At 36.7% G+C, this 26,611-nt stretch overlaps 1 protein-coding gene across 12 annotated transcripts in view; it reads right to left on the bottom strand.

Annotated features, from left to right (window-relative positions):
- The window catches only part of PIBF1 (progesterone immunomodulatory binding factor 1), a 287,448-nt gene that overhangs the window by 185,199 nt on the left and 75,638 nt on the right, over positions 1 to 26,611 (bottom strand). For all 12 annotated transcript variants that reach the window (XM_021065663.2, XM_084981936.1, XM_084981934.1 and 9 more), the window contains exon 10: positions 14,621 to 14,719. In XM_021065663.2, coding sequence (XP_020921322.1) covers positions 14,621 to 14,719 — 99 coding nt within the window. The remainder of the gene's footprint in view (positions 1 to 14,620; positions 14,720 to 26,611) is intronic.

The raw sequence follows: 26,611 nt of genomic DNA, 5'->3' as shown, positions 1-26,611 counted from the left end.
TATAGTACAGCTAAACAGGCTCCCCAAGGACTTGGCATCCCTGCAGATATGTGATGGAGGAAGGCGTGAAACCTCCAGCCTTTACTCTTTCACTTTAGGGCACAGTAGCTTTTAAAATTTAAATTAATTAAAATGAAGTAAAATAAATTCAGTTTCTCAGCTGTTCTAGTTAAACTTCAAGTGCCCCTGTGCCAATAGGGCTCTGGTGGCTACTGTATGACAGGGAAGACAGAGACCATCTCATTGTAGAAAGTTCTGTTGGAGAGCACTACCTCAGGGGATACTGGTGGAGCTGTTAAGAATTTCCTCTAATATACTATCCACCCCACAGTACTCTATCTGCTGAATTTTAAAGTGCTCTGGTTATACTGGTTACACTGCTTCTGACCAATATTCTTTGAAATTTATGATACCATACTGAGGCTTTCCTTTGTTTCCAAAGGAGATGAGTTTCTTCCTCATTTTATTTTCATCAATGTAATATACATGGAGAACATCATAAAAATGCTCTGACGAAATCTTGATTTTTATTTTTTTTTATGTTTCTGCTTTTTAGGGCTGTACTCACAGCACATGAAAGTTCCCAGGCTAGGGGTCGAATCGGAGCTGCAGTTGCTGGCTTATGCCACAGCCACAACAACGCCAGATCCGAGTGGCATCTGTGAACTACACCATAGTCATGGCAGCACCGGATCCTTTAACCCACTGAGCGAGGCCAGGGATCAAACCCACATCCTTATGGATACCAGTTGGGGTTGTAACCGCTAAGCCACAACAGGAACTCCTAAAATCTTAAGTTTTAGAAGTCCTCCATCAACTAACATTTCAGAGTTCCCTTAAAGACAATTTTTCTTTAAACCATAGGTTAGAGTTTGCTAGCCTATGATTTTATGCAAAACTGGCTAACATAGTTAACTTCCCTGTAAGTAACGTAGTTACTTCCCTGTTTTCACTGAAGGAGGGAAATCAAAAAGGTCTGACAGGTACAACGTGCTCAAAATATTTAATCAGTAATGTCCCTCTAAGTTGATCTACTAATCAACATGCCTTGAAATTGATATTTAAACTGCTTTCAATTCATCATTTATTTATAGTTATTAATTTCATATTTCCCACGTGTCTACAAAGATGTTCTTAATCTTAATAAAATGCTTTAATGAAATTGGAATACCTTCTACCATTAGCATTCTTCTCTGGAGGTTCTAGTAAATATCTCAAAAAAAAAAATGAAGAAGAAAAAGCTGTTTGTCAAGACTTAATAGTTAACTAATGATGTCTTCTGGTTTTTACTATTTCCATTTCTAAATGCTATCTATTTAATAATATGTATTAGAATATTCATGGTGGCCTACATTCACGATTACTGATGTAGTACAGTTTCTGGAATCTTTCCTCTTCAATCTTTTAGAGAATAAGGACATTTGCTTATTTCCAGTCTCTGGCATTTGGCCTGATAACAATGTTTGAATAAGATAACCAATACTCATTCAAGTTCTTTCAAACCTAGGGTACTAGGGTTTCCATTATGGCTCAGCGGGTTAGAACCCGACACAGTGTCCGTGAGGATGTGGGTTTGATGTCTGGACTTGCTCAGCAAGTGAGAGATCCAGCATTGCCACAAGCTGTGGCTTAGATCTGGCATTGCTGTGGCTGTGGCATAGGCTGGCAGCTGCAGCTCCGATTTGACCTCTAGCCTGGGAATTTCCATTTGCTACTAAAAAAAATGTATTTTTTAATTAATCAAAACTTTGAGTACTTAGGTCCTTAGAGAAGAAGCTTACATCTTCTTTGAGATTACTGGTTAATCACCAAGGACATAGTGATAGAGAGTAATAACTAGCATTTCTTTAGTACTTATAGCTTACAAGTGTTTTCAAAAGCTGTTGTAGTGTTTTCTAAACACATGTTTGAGGAATGGATCATTCACGGTTATTTGGGGAGCTTTGTGGGAAGTACAAATTCCTGGACTCCTCTACTTAGATAAGTAGACTCCTCTACTTATTTACTAGGAGAAGAGGGAGGCAAAAAAATATGTGTAAAAGAAAAAAACTTCTCTAGGTGATTGAAATTCACCTAGACTTAGGAACTACTGATGAAGTAAAATAAGAACAGGTCCTGGGAACCCTTTTTAGCATTCAAACTGCTTTCACAGTGGAAAACTGTAAGTCAAAATAAACATGATAAAGAGTTCCCACTGTGGTGCAGTGGGTCAAGGATCTGGTGTTGCTGCTGCTGTGACGTAGCTTGTAGCTGTGGCTCAGATTCAATCCCTAGCACAGGAACTTCCATATGCCACAACTGCAGCCAAACAAACAAACAAAAAAATAGGGTAAATGTTAACCAGTTGAAATTGATAAATATTATTGAGAATTATTTATATCAAAGATACTGAGTAAAGGCCTTAGTAGAGAAGCAAAGATGGGGAAAAGAAAATTCCTGCTCTCAAAACCCCCCCAATACTTCAGAGAAGAATACTTGTAAATAATCATGCAATTATATATAACACTAGAAAATAGAAGAGATGTCAATATTTCTGATGGGAAATTAAGGTTGAACAGAAGATGTGATCACAGATTTTTGTCTTATCAAATGAAAGGGTATCTACCTAGTAGAAGAATGGTGAGATAGATGAGGAAGGGAAGAGAAAACATCATTCCTAGCAAAGGACACATATGAGAGGGTGAGAGAAGAAGCATCATACCCTTACAGAACTTGGAGAGATCAGTCTGTCTTCAGTATATGGGGGAGAATCGAAAGAAAGACCTGTGACTGGGAGGCAGGCAGGGAGTCTATGAATGATCTTATGCTAAGTGTGCAGACCAGACATCATTCTGCTGAACGACATGATTAGAGTTCTCAGGTTTACAACAATTACCCTGGAAGAAGGAGTGATGAAAATAGGACTAAACTGAAAGCAGCTAGATAGTTCAGAGATTATTAGAAATAGTTCAGGCAAGAGAAAAGACAGACTTGACTAAAGCAGTGGCACCTGGGATTAAAAGGAGGGAAATGATTAGACATATTTAGAAACTAGAAATAACATGACATTTGTTCAGCTTAAGTGCTCAGAGAGGCCTTTCTGATATGCCCTGCCTGAGCCATTACTCCTCCTCACACAACCTGGTTCACAGGAATCACCAAAACGCATAATCATAATATAATAATTATGTATCTAACTATTGGCTTATTTTCTGTCTCCCTCAAATCCCATCTGGGGTGATCTTCGGTTTATTTATTTAATTGTGTACACCAACATCTAATACAGCAAATGGCACAGGGTGGTTATCAATAAACACTTGCTGGCTGAATGAATGGGAAGAGGAGTGAAAGGAAAAAAGTAGCTGGGAACCACCAGCTTTCCTGCTCAAAGTGCCTGAGCAAATGATGATGTTAGTGAGAATGTAAAACTATGGAAGGAAGCACAGGTCTGGACAAGAGGATTACCTGAGTGGGGGAGAGATAGAGCAACCAATTACGAGGTTACTGTACCCAAGCATAACACGACACCAGACAAGAAGTAGTGAGAAGCTGACCCAGGATGACGGCAATAGGAGCGTAGAGGATTTTAGAGATACTATAACTATAGGGTAGAATCTATGAAATTTGACAAGTGATTACACATAGGAGCAAAGATTATTACTCTGAAAGTTCAAATAGAAATACTTAAAAATGGTGCTATTGGTATGGTTTATCAATGTGAAGTTGTGCAGAAACTTTTTGTTTTGGGAAGGGTAAATGTGGGAGGAAGCTGAATTTATCTCAGAAATACCGAGTTTAAAGTACCAGAGAAAAAATGGAGGTAAAAATGTCAATTAGGCAGCCTGAAATACAAGTTTATAGAACACAAGAAAAGGTACAGCTTGAGTTTTAAAATATTGTTGGTCATGCACTAAAGCGACAGTTAAAGCTGAGCAGAAGAAGAGATCTCAGAAGTAAGAGACATATATATGTACATGACTGAACATAAAAAGGACCAAATGTCATGAAAACAAAAGAGAAAAGAAAAACTTAGGAACTACTTCAGGTTAAAGGAGACTGAAGAGGCAGGATAACTAAAAGTAAAGCAAAATTTAGATGGGATGCTATGCAGAAAAAAACTGTTTTAAAAAGATATGCTTGGGACAACTAATCAAAAATGGGTAAAATATTATTATCAATGTTGTTCTGAATTTGATAAGTATACTGTGATTATATAAGAATAATCTTACTCTTAGAAAATAAACAGTGAAAAGGTAAAAGCATATGATGCACTCAATCTATTAAACCATTCAGAAAAATGTGTGTGTGTGAGAGAGAGAAAATAAGGATGATAAAACAAATATAGCAAAATGTTACAAAGGTGTGAATCTAGATAAAAGATATAAAGGAGTTCTTTGCATCATTCTTGTAGCTTTTGTGCACAAATGAAATTTGAAATAGGAGTTAAAGAAGAAAAAGAATAGAATGCTGGAGCATACCTTTGAGTTTATAAGGTCAACAGTGAATTGATCCCCTGAGAGTGATGGCTGTTCAGAGTGATTCAGGATTGAGAAGAGAAGAGGTTTATGTCCAGTAGGTATGGAAACAGCTTTGTCTAAACCAACTGTTCCATGTACACAACAAAATATGCTTACTATATAAAGATGTCCTGTCCCACAGACTTTCAGGTTAACAATACTAGCATCCATCATTCATTCTGCTGACATATATAGTAAATATCCATTTTGGTCAGAGAAGCCACCCAGACCTTCTCTGAGAAACAAGACTGACAGAAAACAACATCAAATTGCTCTGTGTATGTATGTATTTTGACTCCCTGCACAAAAATATGCAAGATACATTCTTTTGAAGTGGAAGAGAATAGGTGTATCACTTAGAACCAGCAGTACCACTTAAGCCCAATTGTAAGCAATAAATCATCCATGAATTGTTAAAGGACTCCCTGGGCCATTGTTTCCGCTGGGACAAGGAATTTCAGATCAGATCAATACCTAACAAAGAAAAAGGAAGACAGATGAGAGGCGGATAAAACAAAATCCATACATTGTGATCTGAACATGAAAGTTCTTATCAGCTCTTTCAAAGCCTTATGTCTAGACTGAGAAGGAATAGGTATTCTTCATCTCAGCAATAAATTTCTCACCGCTTTCATGTACACCACATTATGTACTACAAAGTCCAAAGCCTTTATTGGGAAAAGAATGGAATCGCTTCTGGTAACTTAGGACGTAATGAGACCAACTTGAAATAGCCTATATATGCGGACAAATATACATTAGATGGAACAGCAGCTTAAAAGCCAGGAGAAAGTTTAAGAACACAGAGCTAGACTATTTCAATACAAATGAAGCAAACCAATGGGCAAATAGAGCATTTTAAGGAGAAAGAGAAATCAAATAACAAAAAGATAATTTTATAAAGTCTGAAAAATCATTGTGTCATAATTAATAAGAGGATTTTGTAAATTACTAAGGAAAAAATCAAATACTAAGAAAATTATTTAAGAATTTATTGTATATTCTTTCTTTCATAAGGAAGTATGTCAAAAGAGTAATAACAGAGGATTGAGAATTAAGAATTTATGCATTCAAATTATAATTATGATGTGGATTACTTTATGCAAAAATGAAAAATAAGAATAATGTGAATAAAATTATCATAGAATTTAATAAGTAAATGAGGTTTGGGAGTTCCTGTTGTGGCACAGTGGAAACGAATCCGACTAGTATCCATGGGGATATGGGTTCAAACCCAGGCCTCACTCAGTGGGTTGGTAATCCGGCGCTGTTGCTGTGAGCTGTGGTGTAGTTCGCCGATGTGGGTCGTATCCCACGTTGCTGTGGCTATGGTGCAGGCTGGCATCTGTAGCTCTGATTCAACACCTAGCCTGGGAACTTCCATATGCTGCAGATGCAGCCCTAAAACAGCAAAAAAAAAAGTAAACATGGTTTAAGTACAGTACTCTAGCTTTTATTTCAAATCTCAATATCCTTTATCCTATGGATTTATATTGCAAATGACATATTTACTTGCCTGCTGAAGAAGCCAGCAGCAGATTGAAAAAAAGGATAAACAGGAGTTCCTGTCATGGCTCAGCAGTAACAAAACCCACTGGCATCTATGAGGATGCAGATTCAGTCCCTGGCCTTGTTCAGTGGATTAAGGATCTAGTGTCGCTGTGAGCTGTGGTGTCACACCCACAGCATTGTGTCGGATCCCACAGCATTGCTGTGGCTGTGGCAGAGGCTGGCAGCTGCAGCTCCGATTGGACCCTTAGCCTGGGAACTTCTATATGCCAAGGTGTGGCCCTAAAAAGCAAAAGATAAATTAAATACTACTAATAAAAAACAGATAAACAACAACAAAACAACATAACAATATGACAAAAGGCAGAATAAAGGCATGTCAAAATTGTTCCATTCTTGGAGATAAAGCACTAAATGAAAATTTAGGACAGCTGGCTTCCATATCAAGCTTTAAACTAAGCCATACGTCATAAAACTCATTTAATCTACTCACTAGATCTCCTATTCCCTCTTACTTTTATCTTCTATGAGAGAAAAAAAAATAAAAGATAAAATTTTACTATCTCCAGAGAAGTTGTAGGGATTGAAAGCATAATGAAAATAATATTAATTTAAAAATACTTACAAACTTAAAAGCATTCCAAATACACTGAACTGTAGCTTTAAAAACATCAAAAGAACTATAACTGAAGAAAAAATACTATCAAAATTAATTCTGGATTGCAAGCTTACACTTAGGATTCAAACATGGGCCTCGGATGTAGGATCCTACAGAAGTAACAGTGTATTCAAATTTATTCTAGTCACACAGCTGGAGTTTAAAAATTCCCCCTTTGTGGTAGAATCCTCAGGGTGCTTACAGAGATTCAGAGAAACAGAACAAGAGGTAAGAACTGTTCCCACTCACGAAAGCTGGGTATTTGTTACTTACTATTAGGTAAATTGTTGAACTTGAGTTGGGACGTACACAGGTCTTTTATATGTTTGTGAAAAGTCCATTCTTTTATAGAAAATTAAAGTCCTTGAGTAAAAAGCCTTTTCATTCATGTTTGAAAGTGGGATACTATTTCCTTATGTCTCTCTTTATAATAACACAAGTTGTTTAATCATTAAATGAAACATTTGATAAAGTAAAACTTTCAGTATAAATGAGGAAGTTGAGATTAATTATATTTGACTAAAATTTGTGTATAGACATATTTTAGGCTTTACTTCAGCATGATTCAGGGAAATCACAATGCATATAAAGATTGAAACACATTTGTTTATTCTGATTTTGATACAAAAGAAGCCAGAATCCCATACTTGATTATTAAAAACTCAAAAATTGAAAATAAAAATTTTTGTATAATTATAAAACAAAAATATTTTCCTTAGGTTTCACTATATACAAAAAAAAAAAAAAAATACATGATATTCCCAAACTACTCCTAGGTAAATTATACTCAAAAGAACTTCAGTGGATATTAAAAAAATTTATAGTATTTTTTTCAAATAATAGTGCTATACACTAGGTTTTTATTTAAAAAAAAAAGGAAAAGTGAACTACAGAGATATAAAACTACTCGCAAAATAGGTTATATCTGGAATCTAATATAGGGCACAAATGAACCTTTCCACAGAAAAGAAAATCATGGACTTGGAGAATAGACTTATGGTTGCCAAGGGGGAAGGTGGAAGGAGTGGGATAGACTGGGAGCCCAAGGCAATAGATGCAGACTGTTGCCTTGGGAAGGGATTAACCATGAGATCCTGCTGTGTAGCACTGGGAACTATGTCTAGTCATTTACAATGGAGCATGATAATGTGAGAAAAAAGAATGCATCATGGTAACTGGGTCACCATGCTGTACAGTAAAAATAACAACAATAATAATAATGTATTAAGGAAATAAAAAAAGAAAAAAAGAAAAAAAATAGCTTGGGTTCACCATTTCTTTTACATGGTAACTTAACCAGCGTATTAACTCTTCTGAGCTGTTGCTACAGATTATTTCAGGATCAAAAGGGACTTTAGACTCATCAAGCTGCCTACTTGATGTTCCAACCCTTATAAACTCAATCCTAGTGAACACTTTGCCAGCTGATGCCTGTACATTTCTACTGATGGAGAATATACCCGATGCCAATCCATTTTGAAAAGCCCCACTAGAAAGTTTATCTTTACTCTTTCTTGGAATGTTTACCCAGTGGTCCCTATTCTCCCACTTTAGGCATTATGATGTGAGAAAAACACATTTTAAACATTTGTAAACAGTTATAATCTGGTGCTAATAAGACATTTTCTAATCTTTTAAACAGTTTTGGTAATTTCCCTCTTGAGACCTTCAGTTTAGAGCTTGGGTGTCCAGACCCAGCATGATTCTACAAATAAGACAGTCACCAACCACATTCTAGATATAACTTCTATTACAGCAACATAATACCTCCATATCATTTCAATTCTAAGCCTACAGAGATATACCTCCTTCTACTGTCCTTTTGCTTTACTGAGTTTGCAGATGCTGCATTTTTTACAAATGGAAGATTTGTGGCATCAGGCAAATCTATCAGCGTCATTTTTCCAACATTTAGTCACCTTGTATTTGTGTCCCATTGTGGTAATTCTCATAATATTTCAAACTTTTCCATTATCATTGTATTTGTTATATTTGTTATTTATATTTGAGATCATATGATTTTTTTTTGCCACACTCACAGCATATGGAAATTCCCAGGCCAGGGATCGAACTTGCACCTCAGCCATTGCTGTAACAATGCTGGATCCTTAACCTGCTGTACCACAACAGAACTCCCATAGTGATTTTTGACGTTACCACTGTCACTGTTCTGTGGCATCATGAATCATGCCCATACACGACAGAAAATTATAATAATCTCTGAACTATCCATCTCCCTTTTATCAGTTTAGTGTCTTTTCATCACTCATTTTTCCAGAGTAATTGCTCTAAACCTGAGAAACTCTGATCATATCATTCAGTAGAACAGCATCAAGACTGCACACAGCTTAGCCCTTAGGGTCATTTACAGACACCTGCCTAACTTCCCAGTTTCTCTTCTTTCCCTCTCCTTGGGCCTCCCTATTCCCCAAAACACAACAATACTGAAATTAGGCCTACAGTGGCCTCCAAAGTATTCAAGTGAAAGAAAGAGTCATATGTTTCTTACTTTAAATTAAAAGCTAGAAATGATTAAGCTTAGTGAGGAAGGCATGTTGAAAGTCGAGACAGGCTGAAAGTTAGGCCTCTTGTGTGGAACAGTTAGCCATTGTGAATGCAAAGGGAAAGTTCATGAAGGAAATTAAAAGTGCTACTCCAGTGAACACAAAATAATAAGAAAGCAAAAGAGTCTTACTGCTGATATGAAGCAAGTTTTTGTGGTCTGGATAGAGGACCAAATTAGTCACAACATTCCTTTAAGCCAAAACCTAATCCAGAGCAAGGCTCCAAGTCTCTTCAAGTTTTTGAAGGCTCAGAGAGGTAAGGAAGCTGCAGAAGAAAAATCTGAAACTTGTTGGTTCATGGGATCATGAAATTCAAGAAGTCATCCTCATGATGTAAAAGGGCACAACAAAGCAGCAAGTGCAGAGGTAGAAGCTGCAGCGAGTTATCCAGAAGATCTACTAAGATCATTGATGAAGGGGGCTGCAATAAATGACAGATTATTAATGTGCATGAAACAGGCTTCTTTTGGAAGAAGATGCCATCTAGGACTATCTTAGTTAGAGAGGAGAAGTCAATGTCTGGCTTCAAAGCATCAAAAGACAGGCGGACTCTCTTGTTAGGGGCTAGTGAAGCTGGTGACTTTCAGTTGATGCCAATGCTCATTAACTGTTCTGAAAATCCTAGGGCCCCTAAGGATTGTGCTACATCTACTCTGCTTGTGCTTGATAAATGGAACAACAAAACCTGGATAACAGCACATCTGTTTACAATATGGTTTAAGGAATATTTTAAGCCCACTGTTGAAATCTCAAAAAAAAAAAAAAGGATTCCTTTCAAAATATCACTGCTCACTGACAGTGCACTTAGCTAACCAACAGCTCTGAGGATAGATGGGACAAGATGAATGTTGTTTTTGTGCCATCTAACATATCCATTCTGCAGCCCATGGATCAAGGAGTAATTTTGACTTTCAAGTCTTATTATTTAAGAAATATATTTAATTTTTCCTTGTGAACCATAGAAAATTGATATCTCATTTTAAAAATCTTGCTGAAAGATAAATAATGCCTAAAGATCTAATGTATAACATGGTGACTATAGTTGATAACACCATATTGTATAATCGAAATTTGCTAAGAGAGTGGAACTTAAATGTTCCCACCAAAAAAAAAAGTACTTATGTGGACTGATAGTTAGTCAATTAACTCAATGAGGGAGAATCTCCTTTCACAATGTATATGTATATCGAATCATCACATTGTATACTTTCAATATCTCACAATTTTATTTGTCCATTATACCTCAATAAAGCTGGAAGGAAAACCCTTTGAAATTTGAGAACACACCATGTCAATAAAAAGTTTAAGTATCCACTGGTCTGAGACCTGCCAGGGCAACCCTTCCAAAATAAAGAAGGGAGTTCTTGCAGACATGGGGTTAAGGTTCCAGTGTTGTCACTGCAGTGGCTGGGGTTCATTCCCTGGCCCAGGAACTCCCATATGCCCTCGCCGCCGCAGACAAAAAAGCCCCCCAAAACCAAAAAATAAACAACCAAAAAACCCCAAATAAAGGATGAATTACTGCATCTTGCATATCCTTCCATGAAGAAAGAAGGCCAACAATCCCTGGTTCTAGTCATGGGTACTTTCCTATCTGTCACAACATATCTGCAACCTATTATCAGTGGGTAATCTGCATATTTCTGGAAGCCACTGCTACTCAGCAATGGCTAGCACTAATTTACCTATAAACAGAAGAGACTGGAAACCACTTAACCCAAATGCATCCCTAACTCACTTCCCCTTGCCAGTCCCAAAAGGCCTGTGTAGACCTACATCACCCAATATAAGAGCCAAGGTAGAGTGTAGATTAAACAGAAAAAATCTTGCTCATATTTTTATTTAGATCCCATTAAATGCACAGGTAAACTTAAGGAAACTGGTACATTTGTGAACAAAATCAATTAAATTAGTTTTCTACCTACAGCATATTGCAAAGTGAACTCTGTATGGACGAAGGGTATTAACATGAAGAATATGACTACAAAAATTCATGTGCAAGAGTAAAGGCACAAGAATCATCACAGCCATTCTGAAAAAGAATTTTGGAGTTAGTCAAGTTTCACTAAAAGTCTTTTGAAATTTTTGACAAGCATTATAGTGAATTTAGAGAGTAATTAAGGAAGAATTAAATTGTGGGGACATCTAGAACCCTACTTCTTTGAAATCATCTAGCAACATTACAACCCTAAGGGATTTTCTCTTTGCTTGTTGATATTATAGCTCAAAAAACAGACGGGAACCTTTAGCTGTTTTAAGCATTTTATTAAAACCCAGCTTATTTTGAGTTTTTTTCTGTTTTTTGTTCTTTAATGGCCACGCCTGCAGCATATATAGCTTCCTAGGCTAGGGGTTGAATCATATCGACCTGTAGCTGCTAGCCTACACCACAGCCACAGCAGTCCAGGATCCGACCTGCATCTGTGACCTACACCACAGCTCATAGCAACACCAGATCCCCGACTCACTGAGTGAAGCCAGGGGTCAAACCTGCAACCTCATGGATACTAGTCAGGTTCATTTCTGCTGAGCCACGACAGGAACTTCCTCCCATGGCCTTTAGGATGAATACCAGTTGCTACTGTATGGACAAGTAGGAGAAGAAGGGTTTTAGATGTCAAAGTTCAGAACATTACAGAGCTTAGAATAAATATAAAATAGTCAATTTTATGGTCAATTTTACTATTCTCTTCTTTCCAAACTCATGAAAACATACCAAGCTAGCAATTTATGAAAATTTCCCTGCATATACATTCTGGTTTACTAGCTAAAATCTTATACTTTCTTTTAAGGCTTGCTAATGAGTCCATAAATATTATTCTAGAGTCATTAGTAAATATATCACACTCAAAACTAATATCAACAAAAAGCCACGTAAATCTGTAGTGGAAATCACAAAGATTTATAAATGGAAGGATTATATGTAATAAAAGATAATTTTAAGATAAATTGCAAAAGCATGCTAATAAAAACAGTTGATTTATACATGTTCAATTTTATATTAAGATCTTTGGAAGCAGACATATTTTTACATTATAGAAAAGATCTCTTCATTATTATATTTGTTAAAATTTCTCCATGAGTCAAGTTTATAAGACTGATGTGAATTTTGAAGTATAACATTTTGAACAATTCTAAAAGATTTTGACATTCTAGAGGATTAATGATAGGTTAATTATGTGAAAACATGCCTGAATTTTTAGTTTCCTGTATTGCTTAAACCACGAATCTGCAATCTTCATTTAACTATTAAAAGACCCACTGAGATTATTTTTAATAATCTCACATTTCAGTATGCAAAAGGTAAATGAAAACTTTATGTACTATTTTAGCAACTTTTCTGTCTGAAATTATTTCAAAAGAAAAATCTAAAAATAAGAAAGATAACCAGTGTTTACTTTGCATATATTTTGAACCACTAAAATACATTGTTTAATGAGGTAATTATATTTACTTGAAAATTTATCAGTGATTTTCCTTTTAACTAGGCAATTTAACATACTTTCTATTGATAAATTAAAGATGATTTAGTCTCTCTCTTCTCCTACCCTCCAACATACCTGCACCAGAACATATAGATTTTTCAAAAATAAACTGAGTATACAAATGGTATAACCATACAGATGGCCCCCAAACACAAGAAAAGATGCACAGCATTGCTAATTATTAGAGAAATACAATCAAAACTACTTATACCAGCCAGAATGGTCATCATCAAAAAATCTACAAACAATAAATGCTGGAGAGGGTGTGAAGAAAAGGGAACTGTCTTAATGCTCCTGGTGGTACAACCACTATTGAAAACAGTATGGATAGTCCTCAAAAAACTAAAAATAGAACTACCATAGGGTTCAGCAACCCAACTTCTGGGCATCTATCTGGGAAAAAAACATTAATTTGAAAAGATATATGCAGCCCAGTGTTCACTGCAGCACTATTTACAACAGCCAAGACATGGAAGCAACCTAAATGTCAATCAACAGAAGAATGGATAAAGAAAGTGTGGTACATATATACAATGGAATAGTACTCAGCCGTAAAAAGAATGAAATAATGCCATTTGCATCAACACGGATGAACCTATGAATTATCATACTAAGTGAAGTTAGACAGTGAAAGACAAACATCAGACCATATCACTTATATGTGGAATCTAAAGAAAAAAAAAAAAGGATACAAATGAATTTAATTGCAGAACAGACTGACTCACAGACTTTGAAAAACTTAGGGTTTCCAAAGGGGACAGGGGTGGGGAGAGGAGGGATGAACTAAAGGCTTGGGATTGGCATATGCACACTGGAGTATATGGAATGACTGGCCAAAGGGGACCTGCTATACCACACAAAGAACTCTACCCAATATTCAGTGATAATCTATGTGGGAAAAGAATCTGAAAGAGAATGGATGTGTGTACAAGTTAAACTGAATCACTTTCTCATACATCAAAAACTACTTCAGTAAAACTTTAAAAAGTTAAAAAAAAAAAGGTCCAACCACTTTGAGTTGTTTGGCAGTTCTTTTCAAGTAAAACATTCATCTACCTGATGATTAGAAGGTACATTTCTAGATATTTATCCAAAAAAGTAGAAACATATGCCTACAAAAAGACTTGTATAAAAATGTTCATAGCAGCTTTATTCACGATAGCGCCAAACTGGAAACAAACTAAATGTCCACTGACAGGTGGATGAATAAACAAAATGTGGCATATTCATGCCCAGCAACAGTAAGAAATGAACTACTGAAACAACATATAATGGCTCAAAACATACAATGTTGAGTCAAAGAAGCTAGATACAAAAAGGTACATACTGTACAATTCCATTTATTTTCAGTCCATCAAGGACAAAACTAAGCTACGGTGACATAAATCACAAAGTATCTTCCCCTTCATGGATGGAGGTTGAGACTGACCAAAGGGATATAAGGAAACTCTCTAGAGGATTGAATTGTCCTGTATCTTATTTCAATATATGCAATCATTACACATGCAAAGTATTACATTTAAATCATACTTCAACTGAAATGAAAATTAAATTTTCATTAAAAAGATACATTAAACAAAAAGAGTGGCTTTCCCTTCATGGCTCAGAGGTTAACGAACCCAACTAGGATCCATGAGGATGCGGGTTTGATCTCTGGCCTCCCTCAGTGGATACAGCATAGCCATGAGCTGTGGTGTAAGTTGCAGTAGCTGCTCAGATCCTGTGTGGTGTGGCACAGGCCAGCAGCTGTAGCTTCGATTCGACCCCTAGCCTGGGAATTTCCATTTGCCATGGGTGCAGCCATAAAAAGCAAAAAAACCAAAACCAAAACCAAAAAAAAAAAAAAAAAAAAAGAAAAAGGTACAAAACTTTAAAGAGTTTTAACATTTCTGTTTTCAGGATGCTTACCTGTCTAAGAGCTGATCATGTTTTTCTAGAGCATCCTTTTCAGCCATCACTGCTCGGTCCTTTTCAGCCAAAGCATTATCCCTTGCTTCTCGGAGGCTCCTAAAATTTAAACACACATTTCAGTTATTCCAAATACACAAGTATCTGCCTTTTAAAGACTCTTAAATGGGCTTGTTTGGAGTTGGACTAACTTCTAGTCTCAGGGATATCCCAGAGGTTTGTGACCCACAGTGTAGACTAAATGAATGTGCCTGGCTTGATGCGTCTCTCCAGCAGCACAGAGCAGTGTAGGTACAAACATGGTCTAATCTTTAAATAGCATGCTACCTTTCTCCAGAATTGTTTCCACACAGTTCAAAGGTAGGCTAAACAGTGTTTATATATAGCAACTCAATTAATCCTTAACATAATCTAAAGAGGCAGGTATAATGATCAACATATTATCCATAAGAAAGCTGAGGTTTGAGAGGTTAACGAATGCAATATAAAATATTATAGAGATACAACACAGAGATCACAAGAATCCACAGAGAAATGAAGGTAGATAAGCACACAAGAACAGCTGAACTGCTGGACCTTGGGTCCCACTTGAGTCTCCACTAAAGGGGAGAGAGGGGAACATGGGACTGAGGTTAGGAGAAAGTAAGCGAGGACAAAAGACTTGAAGTCCTGATGAGATGACTAACAGATTAGGTGGAAGTAGCTGTAGAGGAAAGATGGCAAACCAGAGATGCTGTCAGAGGGCAGTGATTCTAAAGCAGAATAATGCTTTTGCCTAGAAGTTCAGTTCCTAAGATCCAGGGTGCGACCAATGGAGCAGCTGTGTGAAGTGGAGCTGAGATGAAGGTCAGCATGCACACAGCACTCAAAGAAGTATGCGGCCAGAGTATCAGTCATCACTTAACAGTGCTGATGATAGCAGGAACGGAAATGGACAGAAAGATATATACATTTAGTTACTTTGCAGGGGAATGTCCAAAAGGTGGAAGGTAGCAACAGTGAGTGATTAGAAATGATAGAGCCAGATAGGGGCCTTCAAAGATCACATCTTGTTTGTTTTTTTAAAATCAAAGTGGAAGTTTGGATCAGAAAAATACCAACAGTCAGCTTCTTTCAAAGAGTCACTTAATTTTTTAAAAATCCTCTAACAGAGGATTTTAAATAAAATTGGAGTGTAACATAAATGATTGTGCTCACTTAATCCCTACAAATCCTCGAAGCTATGTTTTTCTAACATACTTTCCAGCTGAGTAAACTCAAGTTTAGACAACTCAAGTCCCTAGGCCCCAGTCACACAGCCTATGTGTTAAAGCCATAATTTGAGCCCAGTTATGTCTTACTCCAAAGGAGTGTTTTTTACATCATATCACCTGTCTCCTATAAAGAACTGGGCTGGATATTAGAATTTGGTTTTTATTATTGATGGAGAATGTCAGTAGGGAGTCATGGAAACCCACACGGTTTGAATAAATCAATCTAATAACTAGTAGACATAAATTCTTAGTAGTTATATTTGCTGTGCCAGTATTTGATGATATCTTTTGCATGGTGATGCTAACAACAAATTTAAAATTTAAAACATGTCAATCAACAGAGATTCATCAGTAAAATATCTTATAAGCAAGAAATAAAATAGCAATAAAAAAACTAAAGTATAGTTAACTTTTATCAAAAAGAAAATAAGTTTTGTATACTATTATCTAAGTGGAGGTATATTTTAAAGTAGGTATCACAGAACAGTATCATTATTTTATTATACCACCCTGATTGCAAAGAGCTTCAAAAAATATTCCACCATTAACAAATTAACTGAAACATGAGATTTTAATTTTATAGGCAGAATGAAATTCTCAGAGTATATTAAACATTTATACATTTTTCCACCCTAGATGATCTACATATTTTAGTAGGAAATCATCCAGAATTGATTGCAATTTTCCTTTCTCAGATACTATAGCCTTTTTATTCTGTAAGTTATTTCAGTAGCAAAATTCCAAGTAGATACATTTACAGTACTAATTAATCATGAATGATTAGTTGGCAGATGAAAAAAGCTTCAGTCCCTACTACATTTCCTTTATGCAACAATGGGCATTATAAATAAAAGCAAAAATGGTAATTAGACTTATCATTGTGAAATGTACAGAAAGAGGGACTCATTATGTTGTGTAACAGGATCTAATAATATTGTAGGTCATTATACTTCAAAAACAAACTCAGAAAAAAAAGATTGAAAAGGCAGGGGGTGGGGTATGGGGGAAATGGAGGAAGATGGTCAAAAGGTACAAAATTCCAGTGACAAGGTAAATAAAATAGTAGGCCTGTATAATGTACAACATGATAAATACAATTAATACTGCTGTGCATTACACATGAACGTTGTTAAGAGAGTATACCCTAAGAGTTCTCATCAAAAAGAAAACAAAATTTTTCTCTTTCTTTAATTTTGTATCTATGTGAGAATGATAGACGTTCACTAAACTTTTTGTAGACATCATTTAATGATGTATTTAAGTCAAATCTTTACGCTCTACACCTTAAACCTATAGAAATTACTATAAAATACTATACAAGTACTGTGTGTCAATTATATCTCAACATAAGAAAGAAAGAAAGAAAGAAAGAAAGAAAGAAAGAAAGAAAGAAAGAAAGAAGGAAGGAAGGAAGGAAGGAAGGAAGGAAGGAAGGAAGGAAGGAAGGAAGGAAAGAAAGAAAGAAAGAAAGGAAGGAAGGAAGGAAGGAAGGAGAGAGAGGGAGGGAAAGGAAAGGAGGGAGAAAGAAGGAAAGAAGAAAGGAAGGAAAAACAAGTCACAGGGGATAAAATAAAACTCAGAATAAGCTAAAATTAAGGCTTCTGAGATGAGATATGATTAGAGGGCACGGATGCCTTCACCAGGCCACAATCTCTATCATCCAGCTAACTAGAATTAGTGCTCCATTAAGGCATAAACAAAAATTCTATAACCACAAAGACAGGGAGCTGACTACAGGGAATTCCCTTCGTGGCTCAGTGGTTAACAAACCCGACTAGGATCCATGAGGTTTCGGGTTTGATCCCCGGCCTCCCTCAGTTGGTTAAGGATCCAGCGTTGCTGTGAGCTGTGGTGCAGGTCGCAGATGTGGCTAGGATCTGGCATTGCTGTGGCTATGGTGTAGGATGGCAGCTGTAGCTTCGATTCGACCCCTGGCCTGGGAACTTCCATATGCCATGGGTATGGTCCTAAAAAAAAAGCAGTAAAAAACAAAACAAAACAAAACAAAAAATAAAGGGAGCTTATTATTTCTTTTTCCTTTTCAGGGCTGCCCCTGCAGCATATGGAGGTTCTCAGGCTAGGGGTCAAATTGGAACTTCAGCTGCTGGCCTATGCCACAGCCACAGCAACTCGGGATCCGAGCTGCATCTGTGACCGACACCACAGCTCCTGGCAATGTTGGATCTTTTAACTCATTAGGCAAGGCCAGGGATTGAACCCACATCCTCATGGATAGCAGTTGGGTCCTTAACCCACTGAGCCACAATGGGAACTCCGGGAGTTGATTATTTTAACTAGAGTGAATGAAAGGAAGACATGTAAGTTGGACCTTAAAGGATAAATTAAACAAAGGTAATTCAAATAGAGAAAACCGAAATGACTGGGAAGCTAGAGGCTTCTACCAATAAGTCCTCTCATAAGTGTTTGCTGGTAAGATTTCTGTGTAAATCGTTCTTATCAGAAACCAGGCCTTTCATATCCTGCCACAAACTACATACTTTAACAAGAAGTAGTATAATTCCTTTTAAGACAGAGATACCTCCTTTAATATTAGGAATTGATTTTTAATGTTTCAAATTAAGTCTGAGAGATAAAATGAATTATTCTTCCACTGACAATAATAGTAAGAGCAAATGGGCTGCTCACCCAGGCTACAAGCTTTTCTAGGCACTGTACATATAATCTCATTTAATCTTTACAACAATCCAACAAAGCATAGGTGTTATCACTACCTCCAGTTCACAAAGGAGAAGGCTGAAACACAGAGAAGTATTTTGCCTATGATGGTCACTTACTATGACAAGTATGTTAGAACCCAAATGTGAACCAAAAGCGTATGGTGCCAAGTCCACGCTCTTCATCACACTAAGCGGCCTTTCTTAAGAGTCTCCTTGTCTCACAGAACTCTTCCCCTTAGGAAATTCTGTCATTCTGAGACTTATAGGACTATTTCCTAACTGAAATAGATGTTAAATCAAAAATAAGCTTTGGAAAAGTCGTGAATATATTATACCCTGCTCTTTCAAACTCAGACTGATTTGATGAAACACCAGATGGACTGATTCCTGCCACAGATAAAGCCATAACTGCCACATAGCTAATAAACTATCCATTTTTAAATGTTAAATGCATTAGAAAATGCAACAGAAACACAATTACAGAATAGCAGGAATTCAAATGTTCTCCAAAAGACAAACTTGAAAAATTGACAGCATGTACAAGCTAAAGGAGCTACAGGCTTAAAGCCCAAATTGAGTATAGAAATGTAATCATAATAACAGAGGAAGATTTTTGGAGTTGGCCAACATTATAACAAATGTTCTAAAATACAAATCTTCGTCTATGGCCATACCATCCTCAACGCTCCCGATCTTGTCTAAAATATAAAACTTCAAATGTCTCAACCTTAGAAATGCTTTTTAGAAAGCTAACATTTGATTCCCAAACTGTTTTACACAATTCTATCATATTGTTCCCTACAATATGAAAGTCCATTCCCTCATAAACACACATTTCTATCTCCCTATCCATCCCATATTTGTGTATAGGTGAACTGAGAGGAAAGATGACAGAAAAGGGAAAAGAAACCTTATCAATCCTACTTAAAATGCAAAAGAAAAGTGAGTATATTACTAGTATCCAAATAATGTATTTTTCAAATTAGATGCTTTTTAGAGTAAAAGAGGGTGTCATTAATAATTATGCCAGAGGAGTTCCCGTCGTGGCGCAGTGGTTAACGAATCCGACTAGGAACCATGAGGTTGCGGGTTCGGTCCCTGCCCTTGCTCAGTGGGTTAACGATCCGGCGTTGCCGTGAGCTGTGGTGTAGGTTGTAGACGCGGCTCAGATCACGCTTTGCTGTGGCTCTGGCGTAGGCTGGTGGCTACAGCTCCGATTGGACCCCTAGCCTGGGAACCTCCATATGCCGCAGGAGCGGCCCAAGAAATAGCAACAACAACAACAAAAGACAAAAGACAAAAAAAAAAAAAAAAAAAAAAAAAAATTATGCCAGAGAAACAGGTATAAACCAGGATTTGTGGAAAAACACACCTGGGAGATATCATCACTTAAACTGTAACATTCCAACAAGAAGCTTAGAGTTAAATTCCAAATAAAAGGATTTTAATATTAAATAAAAGATATATTTCATAAGCAATCTAGTGTATTTGTGCAGAGATAACTTCATACACGTAAGTTTGTCCAAAAGGACCTTACATCTGAAACCTAAAAACCTCAGTACAAAACATACAATAGCATCAGATTTCTCTACATGAAGGAATCTATCTTCTTACTTATTAGAAGATCAAATTCATAGTACTAACAAGCCAAATCAAAATTTGTCTTTGAAAAGTGGTAAAGAAAATGCGAGAAAAAGAAAAATTTCAGTAACCTTTGAAACTCTTAACAGGAACAAATCAGAAAATTGCAATGTTAAGAGCATGCGTTAGACTGAATAAACATCACTAATGCCCCAGAACCTGAAATAAATTTACCAAGGATAAAGACTGAAAAACAAACAAACAAACAAACAAAAACCCAAAAAAATGATGGTTGTCAGAAGAGCTCAGCAAGTACAATTATTCTCCTTCTTTTGTCTTCATGTAAAAATATTTTTGGTTAATAAAAGTGAACATATTTTTTCTAGCTGGAACAAAAAGGGACTGGAACAGGCTGTTTATATGACAAGCTTACTTATAGGAAAAGCATTTGAATTAAGCTCTTCTACCTTCAGACTCTTCTCCCTGAACAAAACATAAAACTGCCCATCTGTATTTGTTTTTAAGATGACATGAAACCGGAGTTTCCGTCATGGCACAGTGGTTAACGAATCCAACTAGCAACCATGAGGTTGCGGGTTCGATCTCTGGCCTTGCTCAGTGGGTTAAGGATCTGGCATTGCTGTGGCTGTGGCATAGGCCGGTGGCTACAGCTCTGATTAGATCCCTAGCCTGGGAACCTCCACATGTTGCGGGAGCGGCCCTAGAAAAGGCAAAAAAGACAAAAAAAAAAAAAAAAAAAAAAGATGACATGAAACAGAAGGATGCCAAGTGGATTATTTGCAATTATATAATCAATGACTGATCATTTTTCCCTTAATTAACATAGATAGTTGAAAAGTGAATGAACAGGACCTGAAGAGCAGAGCAAAGTAGAAATTTTATGTAACACAATTTCTTGGGAGGAAGTCTATTTTAAGAGTTGAAACTTCTTGAGATCACTGTTGACTGAACACGCTAAACCTTCCTATCCTTTTGAGTTGGTGCCCAAGCAGATATTTTTCATTTCATAGACATGAAAACTTCAGCCAAAAATAAATGATTTTTTTTAATTATGAAAATTTGGAAGAATCAGAATGTAAAACACTTGTTTAAAATACATTAATGTACTGAGGTTTAAAAAGCAGCTCGTGGAATAAAATGTAATAAAATGAAACCAGGTGACTCTGGTGGATGGTTAACTGAGTTAACACAAATGTCAGTAAGCATGCTTGGTCTTGATCAAATCCATCTCATTATAAATCTTTGTGTAGGTTTTCATGTAAACAAATAGTCTAATTCCTCAAGAGTAACACCAGTTCATTCTTTCATTCAACAAACATTTATTGAGTGCTTACTATAGAGTAGACATTGGTACATAGGAGTCTATGTTCAGTCTATGTTGTTCAGTCATGTACACTGAACAGCAGAGGAAAATCTCTACTCACATGGAGATTACATTCTAGTAAGAAAGAAACCAAATGTGTGTCATAGGTCCTGAGTGTTTTGGAGAAAATGCGTAGCAGGTGTGGGAGGAGTGGGGGCTTTCACAATTTTAAGCGGAGTGGTCAGAAAAGTTATGAGAGAGCATAACTTTTGTTATGAGAGCAGGTGACATTTGAAGATAGGGAGAAAGTGATGAGATAGGGCTCTAGAGCATCCAGAAGTGCTGGGTTAAGTGGTGGGAACTATAAATACAAAGGACCTGAGGTGGAGACGTGCCTAACAGGTAAGGGAGGCAGTGTGATTAGGCAAGCGATTAGAAGAGAGCAGTAAAATGAGGGTGGGGACAACTGGGCCCAGATCACAGAAGCACAGCCGTTTTAATCATTTAAACTTTGAGTGAGATGGGCTGCCTTTTTATCTGAGCAGAGGAGTGATCCAACTTGACTTGCTGTTTAACAGGAACCCAGAAGGAAGCTGGGGGCCACTTAAAAGGCTTTTACAGTAATTAAGGCAAGAGATTATGATAGCTTGGACTAACGTAGTATCTGTGAGATGATAAAAAATCATACATTTTGAAGACACAACCAAAAGGATCTGCTAATGAATAAAATGACCTCAGGGTTTTTGGTCTGAGCAAGAAGAAGGCTAGAGTTGTCTTTAACTGCACTGGGTCAGACTGAAGGCGGAGCAAGTTTGAGGGACAGAAGTTTGCTTCTGGGCATGTTCAACTTAAGATGCTTATTCGATAACCAAGTGGAAATGCAATGGAGGCAGCTGCAAAAGATGGCAAGGAGATGTGGAGGACCAGTAAAGAGAGAGAGGAGGTACAGACCGTGAGGAGGGGGAACAGTCAAAGTGTAGGACGCTGGAAGGCAATTAAAGAATGTGTTTCTAGGAGTATGTAGCGAGCACCTGTATGAAAAACTGCTGCGATGGAGTTGATGGAGTTCCCATCATGGCTCGGTGGTCAGTGAATCTGATTAGGTTGCAGGTTTGATCCCTGGCCTTGCTGAGTGGGTTAAGGATCTGGCGTTGTCATGAGCTGTGGTGTAGGCCGCAGATGTGGTGGCTTGGATCCCACATTGCTGTGGCTGTGGCATAGGCCGGCAGCTACAGCTCCGACTGGACCCCTAGCCTGGGAATCTCCATATGCTGCGGGTGAGGCCATAGAAAAAAGACAAAAAAAAAAAAAAGACAAAAACTGCTGCGGTCATGTAAGATGAGAACTGAGAACCTGACCACTAGGCTTTTGGCAACATGAAGGTCTTTAGGGGCCTTTGATAAGAACAGCTTTGTGGGACTGGTATGGGGGGAAAGCTTGGTAGTGGATTTTCAAAAACGGGGCTACAGAATAAGTATATCAACTCTCTGCAAGACTCTGGCCACAAAGAGGAACGAAGAAATGGGGCAGTGGCCGGAGGGGGAAGTGGAGATAAAAGAGACTTTCTAAAGATGAGGAAAATAATATGTTTCTACATGGTAGACAGGGGCAAACTGCCATTTAGGAGACAAAGGGGAGACCTGCTGGAGTGTGTCCTTGAGCAGCAGAGAGGGGATGGGCTCTGGTTACAAGTGGAGAGCCTGGGCCCCGGGAGAGCAGTGTCAGAGAGGGAGGCCCTGTCAAAAAATTACACCATTTTCTAGAAAAATGAACCCCTCTTTCCTAATTTTCAAAATTTCAAGTGCTTTTATAAGTTCTAATGATCCACACTCAGCCCTGAAGCGTGAAGTAGGGTTTGTAAACTCTCTTAAAAGACTGAGTTTCTTGAGAAATTAGGGAAGCAATCCCATTTACCATCGTATCAGAAAGAATAAAATACTTAGGAATAAATAACCTACCTAAAGAGACAAAAGACCTGTACTCTGAAAACTATAAGACACTGATGAAAGAAATCAAAGATGACACAAACAGATGGAAAGACATACCATGATCTTGGATTGGAAGGGTCAATATCATCCAAATGACTATACTACCCAAGGAGATCTACAGATTCAATGCAATCCCTAGCAAATTACCAAGGACATTTTTCACAGAACTCGAACAAAATATTTTAAAGTTTGTTTGGAAGCACAAAAGACCCAGAATAGCCAAAGACATCCTGAAAAAGAAAAATGGAGCTGGAGGAATCAGGATCCCAGACTTCAGACAATACTACAAAGCAACAGTCATCAAAACCGTATGGTACTGGCACAAAGACAGATATATAGATCAGTGGAAAGGGATAGAAAGCCCAGAATTAAACCCACACACCTACAGTCAACTAACCTATGACAAAGGAGGCAAAAATATAAATGGAGAAAAGACAGCCTGTTCATTAAGTGGTGCTGGAAAAACTGGCCACATGTAAAAGAATGAAATTAGAACACTTCTTAACACCATACACAAAAATAAACTCCAAATGGATTAAAGACCTAGATATAAGACCAGACACCATAAAACTCTTAGAGGAAAACACAGGCCAAACACTCGCTGACATAAACGACAGCAACACCTTCTCAGATCCACCTCTTAGAGTAATGACAATAAAAACAAAAATAAGCAAATGGGACTTAAACTTAAAAGTTTCTGCACAGCAAAGGAAACCCTAAACAAAACAAAAAGATAACCCACAGAATGGAAGAAAATTTTTGCAAATGAATCGACTGACAAGGGATTAATCTCCAAAATTTATAAACACCTCCTATAACTCAATACCAAAAAAACAAACAATTCCATCAAAAAATCGGCATAAAATCTAAACAGACAATTCACCAAAGACATACGGATGGCCAAAATACACATGAAAAGATATTCAACATCACTATTCATTAGAGAAATGCAAATCAAAACCACAATGAGGTACCACCTTACACCAGCCAGAATGGCCATCATCAAAAGTCTACAAACAATAAGTGCTGAAGAGGTTGTGGAGAAAAAGGAACCCTATTACACTGTTGGTGGGAATGTAAATTGGTGGAACCACTGTGGAAAACAGTATGGAGATTCCTCAGAAAATTAAAAATAGAAGTCCCACTTGATCCAGGAATCTCACTCCTGGGCATCTATCCAGAGAAAACCATGACTCAAAAAGACACATGTACTCCAATGCTCATGCAATACTATATGCAATAGCCAAGACATGGAAACAACCTAAATGTCCATCTACAGACGAGTGGATCAATATACGCAATGGAATATTACTCAGCCATTAAAAGGAAAGAAAGAACAGCATTTGCAGCAACATGGATGGACCTAGAAATTACCATGCCAAGTGAAGTCAGCCATACAATGAGACACCAACATCAAATGCTATCACTTACATACGGAATCTAAAAAAAGGGCACAATGAATTTCCTTCCAGAATATATACTGCCTCACAGACTTTGAAAAACACAGTTTCCAAATGAGACAAGTTGGGAGGTAGGGGAATGCACTGAGGGTTTGGGATGGAAATGCTGTAAAATTTGTTTGTGATGATCATTGTATACCTATAAATGTAATAAAATTCATTAGGTAATAAAAAAAAAATCAAAAAAAGACCGAGTTTCTTTTCTAAATAAATTACCTCCAAAATGAGAGTTTCAATAAGAAGTCTTTTGTCAGTTTTCATAGCCTCCCTCAACCAGGAAGATGGAAGTCTGCATTACACGGTAGAGTCAGGCATTTCTAACTTCACCAGTTAAAAAGGCTGAAATCATTGACAAATCACAAGTGATCACTATCTCAGTTTCCACATTTGTAACATGCAGGTACTAATGCCTACAACCTCATAAGATGTCCCACTTAATTCTCTCTACAATGTATGTGATACATCTGTTTATGTATACTCAATAAATAGTAGCTATGGTTAGTATGTTATCTAAATATGAAAATCTTGGGGAGAGGTGAGATAGGGTATGGGATGAAAAGACATACTATTATGTATAAAATAAGTAAGCAACACAGACATATTGTACAGCACAGAGAATTATAGCCATTATTTTGTAATAACTTAAATGGACTATAATCTATAAATGTATTAAATCCCTATGCTGTGAAACTAATATAATATTATAAATCAATTATATTTCTTTTTTTTAATTTTAATTTTTATTTTTTTACAGAATAAAATACATACATTTACACACAATTACATTCACGCAGATTATTATAACATGGATCTTAAGAAACAGATTAAGTGACTCCCACTGGAGAAGTGGAATGGAAAATATGCTGAGACAAATAGGAAATTTATTCTATACTTTATCCCAATTTTATGGCTTTCATCTTTACTACTTAGTTTTATCTATTACATTTCAATTTTTCTTTAAATATTAGCATTATATTAAATTGTTATATTAAGCAACTAAAATTTATAAAGAAGAAAGCCTTATATACCATTAAATATTTTATATAGCATAGTAAAAAGAATAACAACTGGTAAGCATAACAAAAATAATACACCCTCTGAAAATAAGTAAAATATAAAATGCATAAATTGGTTAAAAAACAGTGTAACTATATAAATATGTCCTCACAATTTGTTCCATCTCATTGATTCTTCAGTAAAGGCATTACACCATTCTAGGTGATGTGATAAACAAGACATTATAGACTTTACATTGTACCATGGAGAGAAATGGTTATTAATAATACAGTTGTAGGACTGTATTTTAATAATCCACCATGAAGGGGGTCATTTGACATCATTCTTGGAATGCTGAAGTCTTCTTAGATCTGATTCTGATTTCCTCTCCATCAAAGAACTTATGATAATTATAATTAAATAATGCCACTGTACAATTAAGTAAATCAATTATATTTCAATAAAAATTTTCTTAATATGAAAATCTACATTTAAAATATGAAGATATTCATTTAGAGGATGAGAAATAATTAGAGCAATGCTTCCTAATATTTTTTATTGTATAAATAGAAAATGATAATATTTGTAAAAGTACCCTGGGAAGAACAAGGAAAACTGCTAGAGAAGCTTCAGCAGCTTAGGCTCCTTCTTGCCTCAGGACTTTTGAAGGCTGATGGGAGTTATATCCGGGGCACAGTAGAGAAAGATTTC

This window comes from Sus scrofa, chromosome 11, assembly GCF_054392235.1.
Source record: "Sus scrofa isolate SSC_HxYL_T2T_F1_AM1 chromosome 11, Sscrofa_HxYL_maternal_Yorkshire_Landrace_v2.0, whole genome shotgun sequence".
In the NCBI taxonomy this organism is placed as follows: Eukaryota; Metazoa; Chordata; class Mammalia; order Artiodactyla; family Suidae; genus Sus; species Sus scrofa.
Note: the sequence above shows the minus strand (reverse complement) of the source record. Positions and strands in the feature narration are given on the sequence as shown.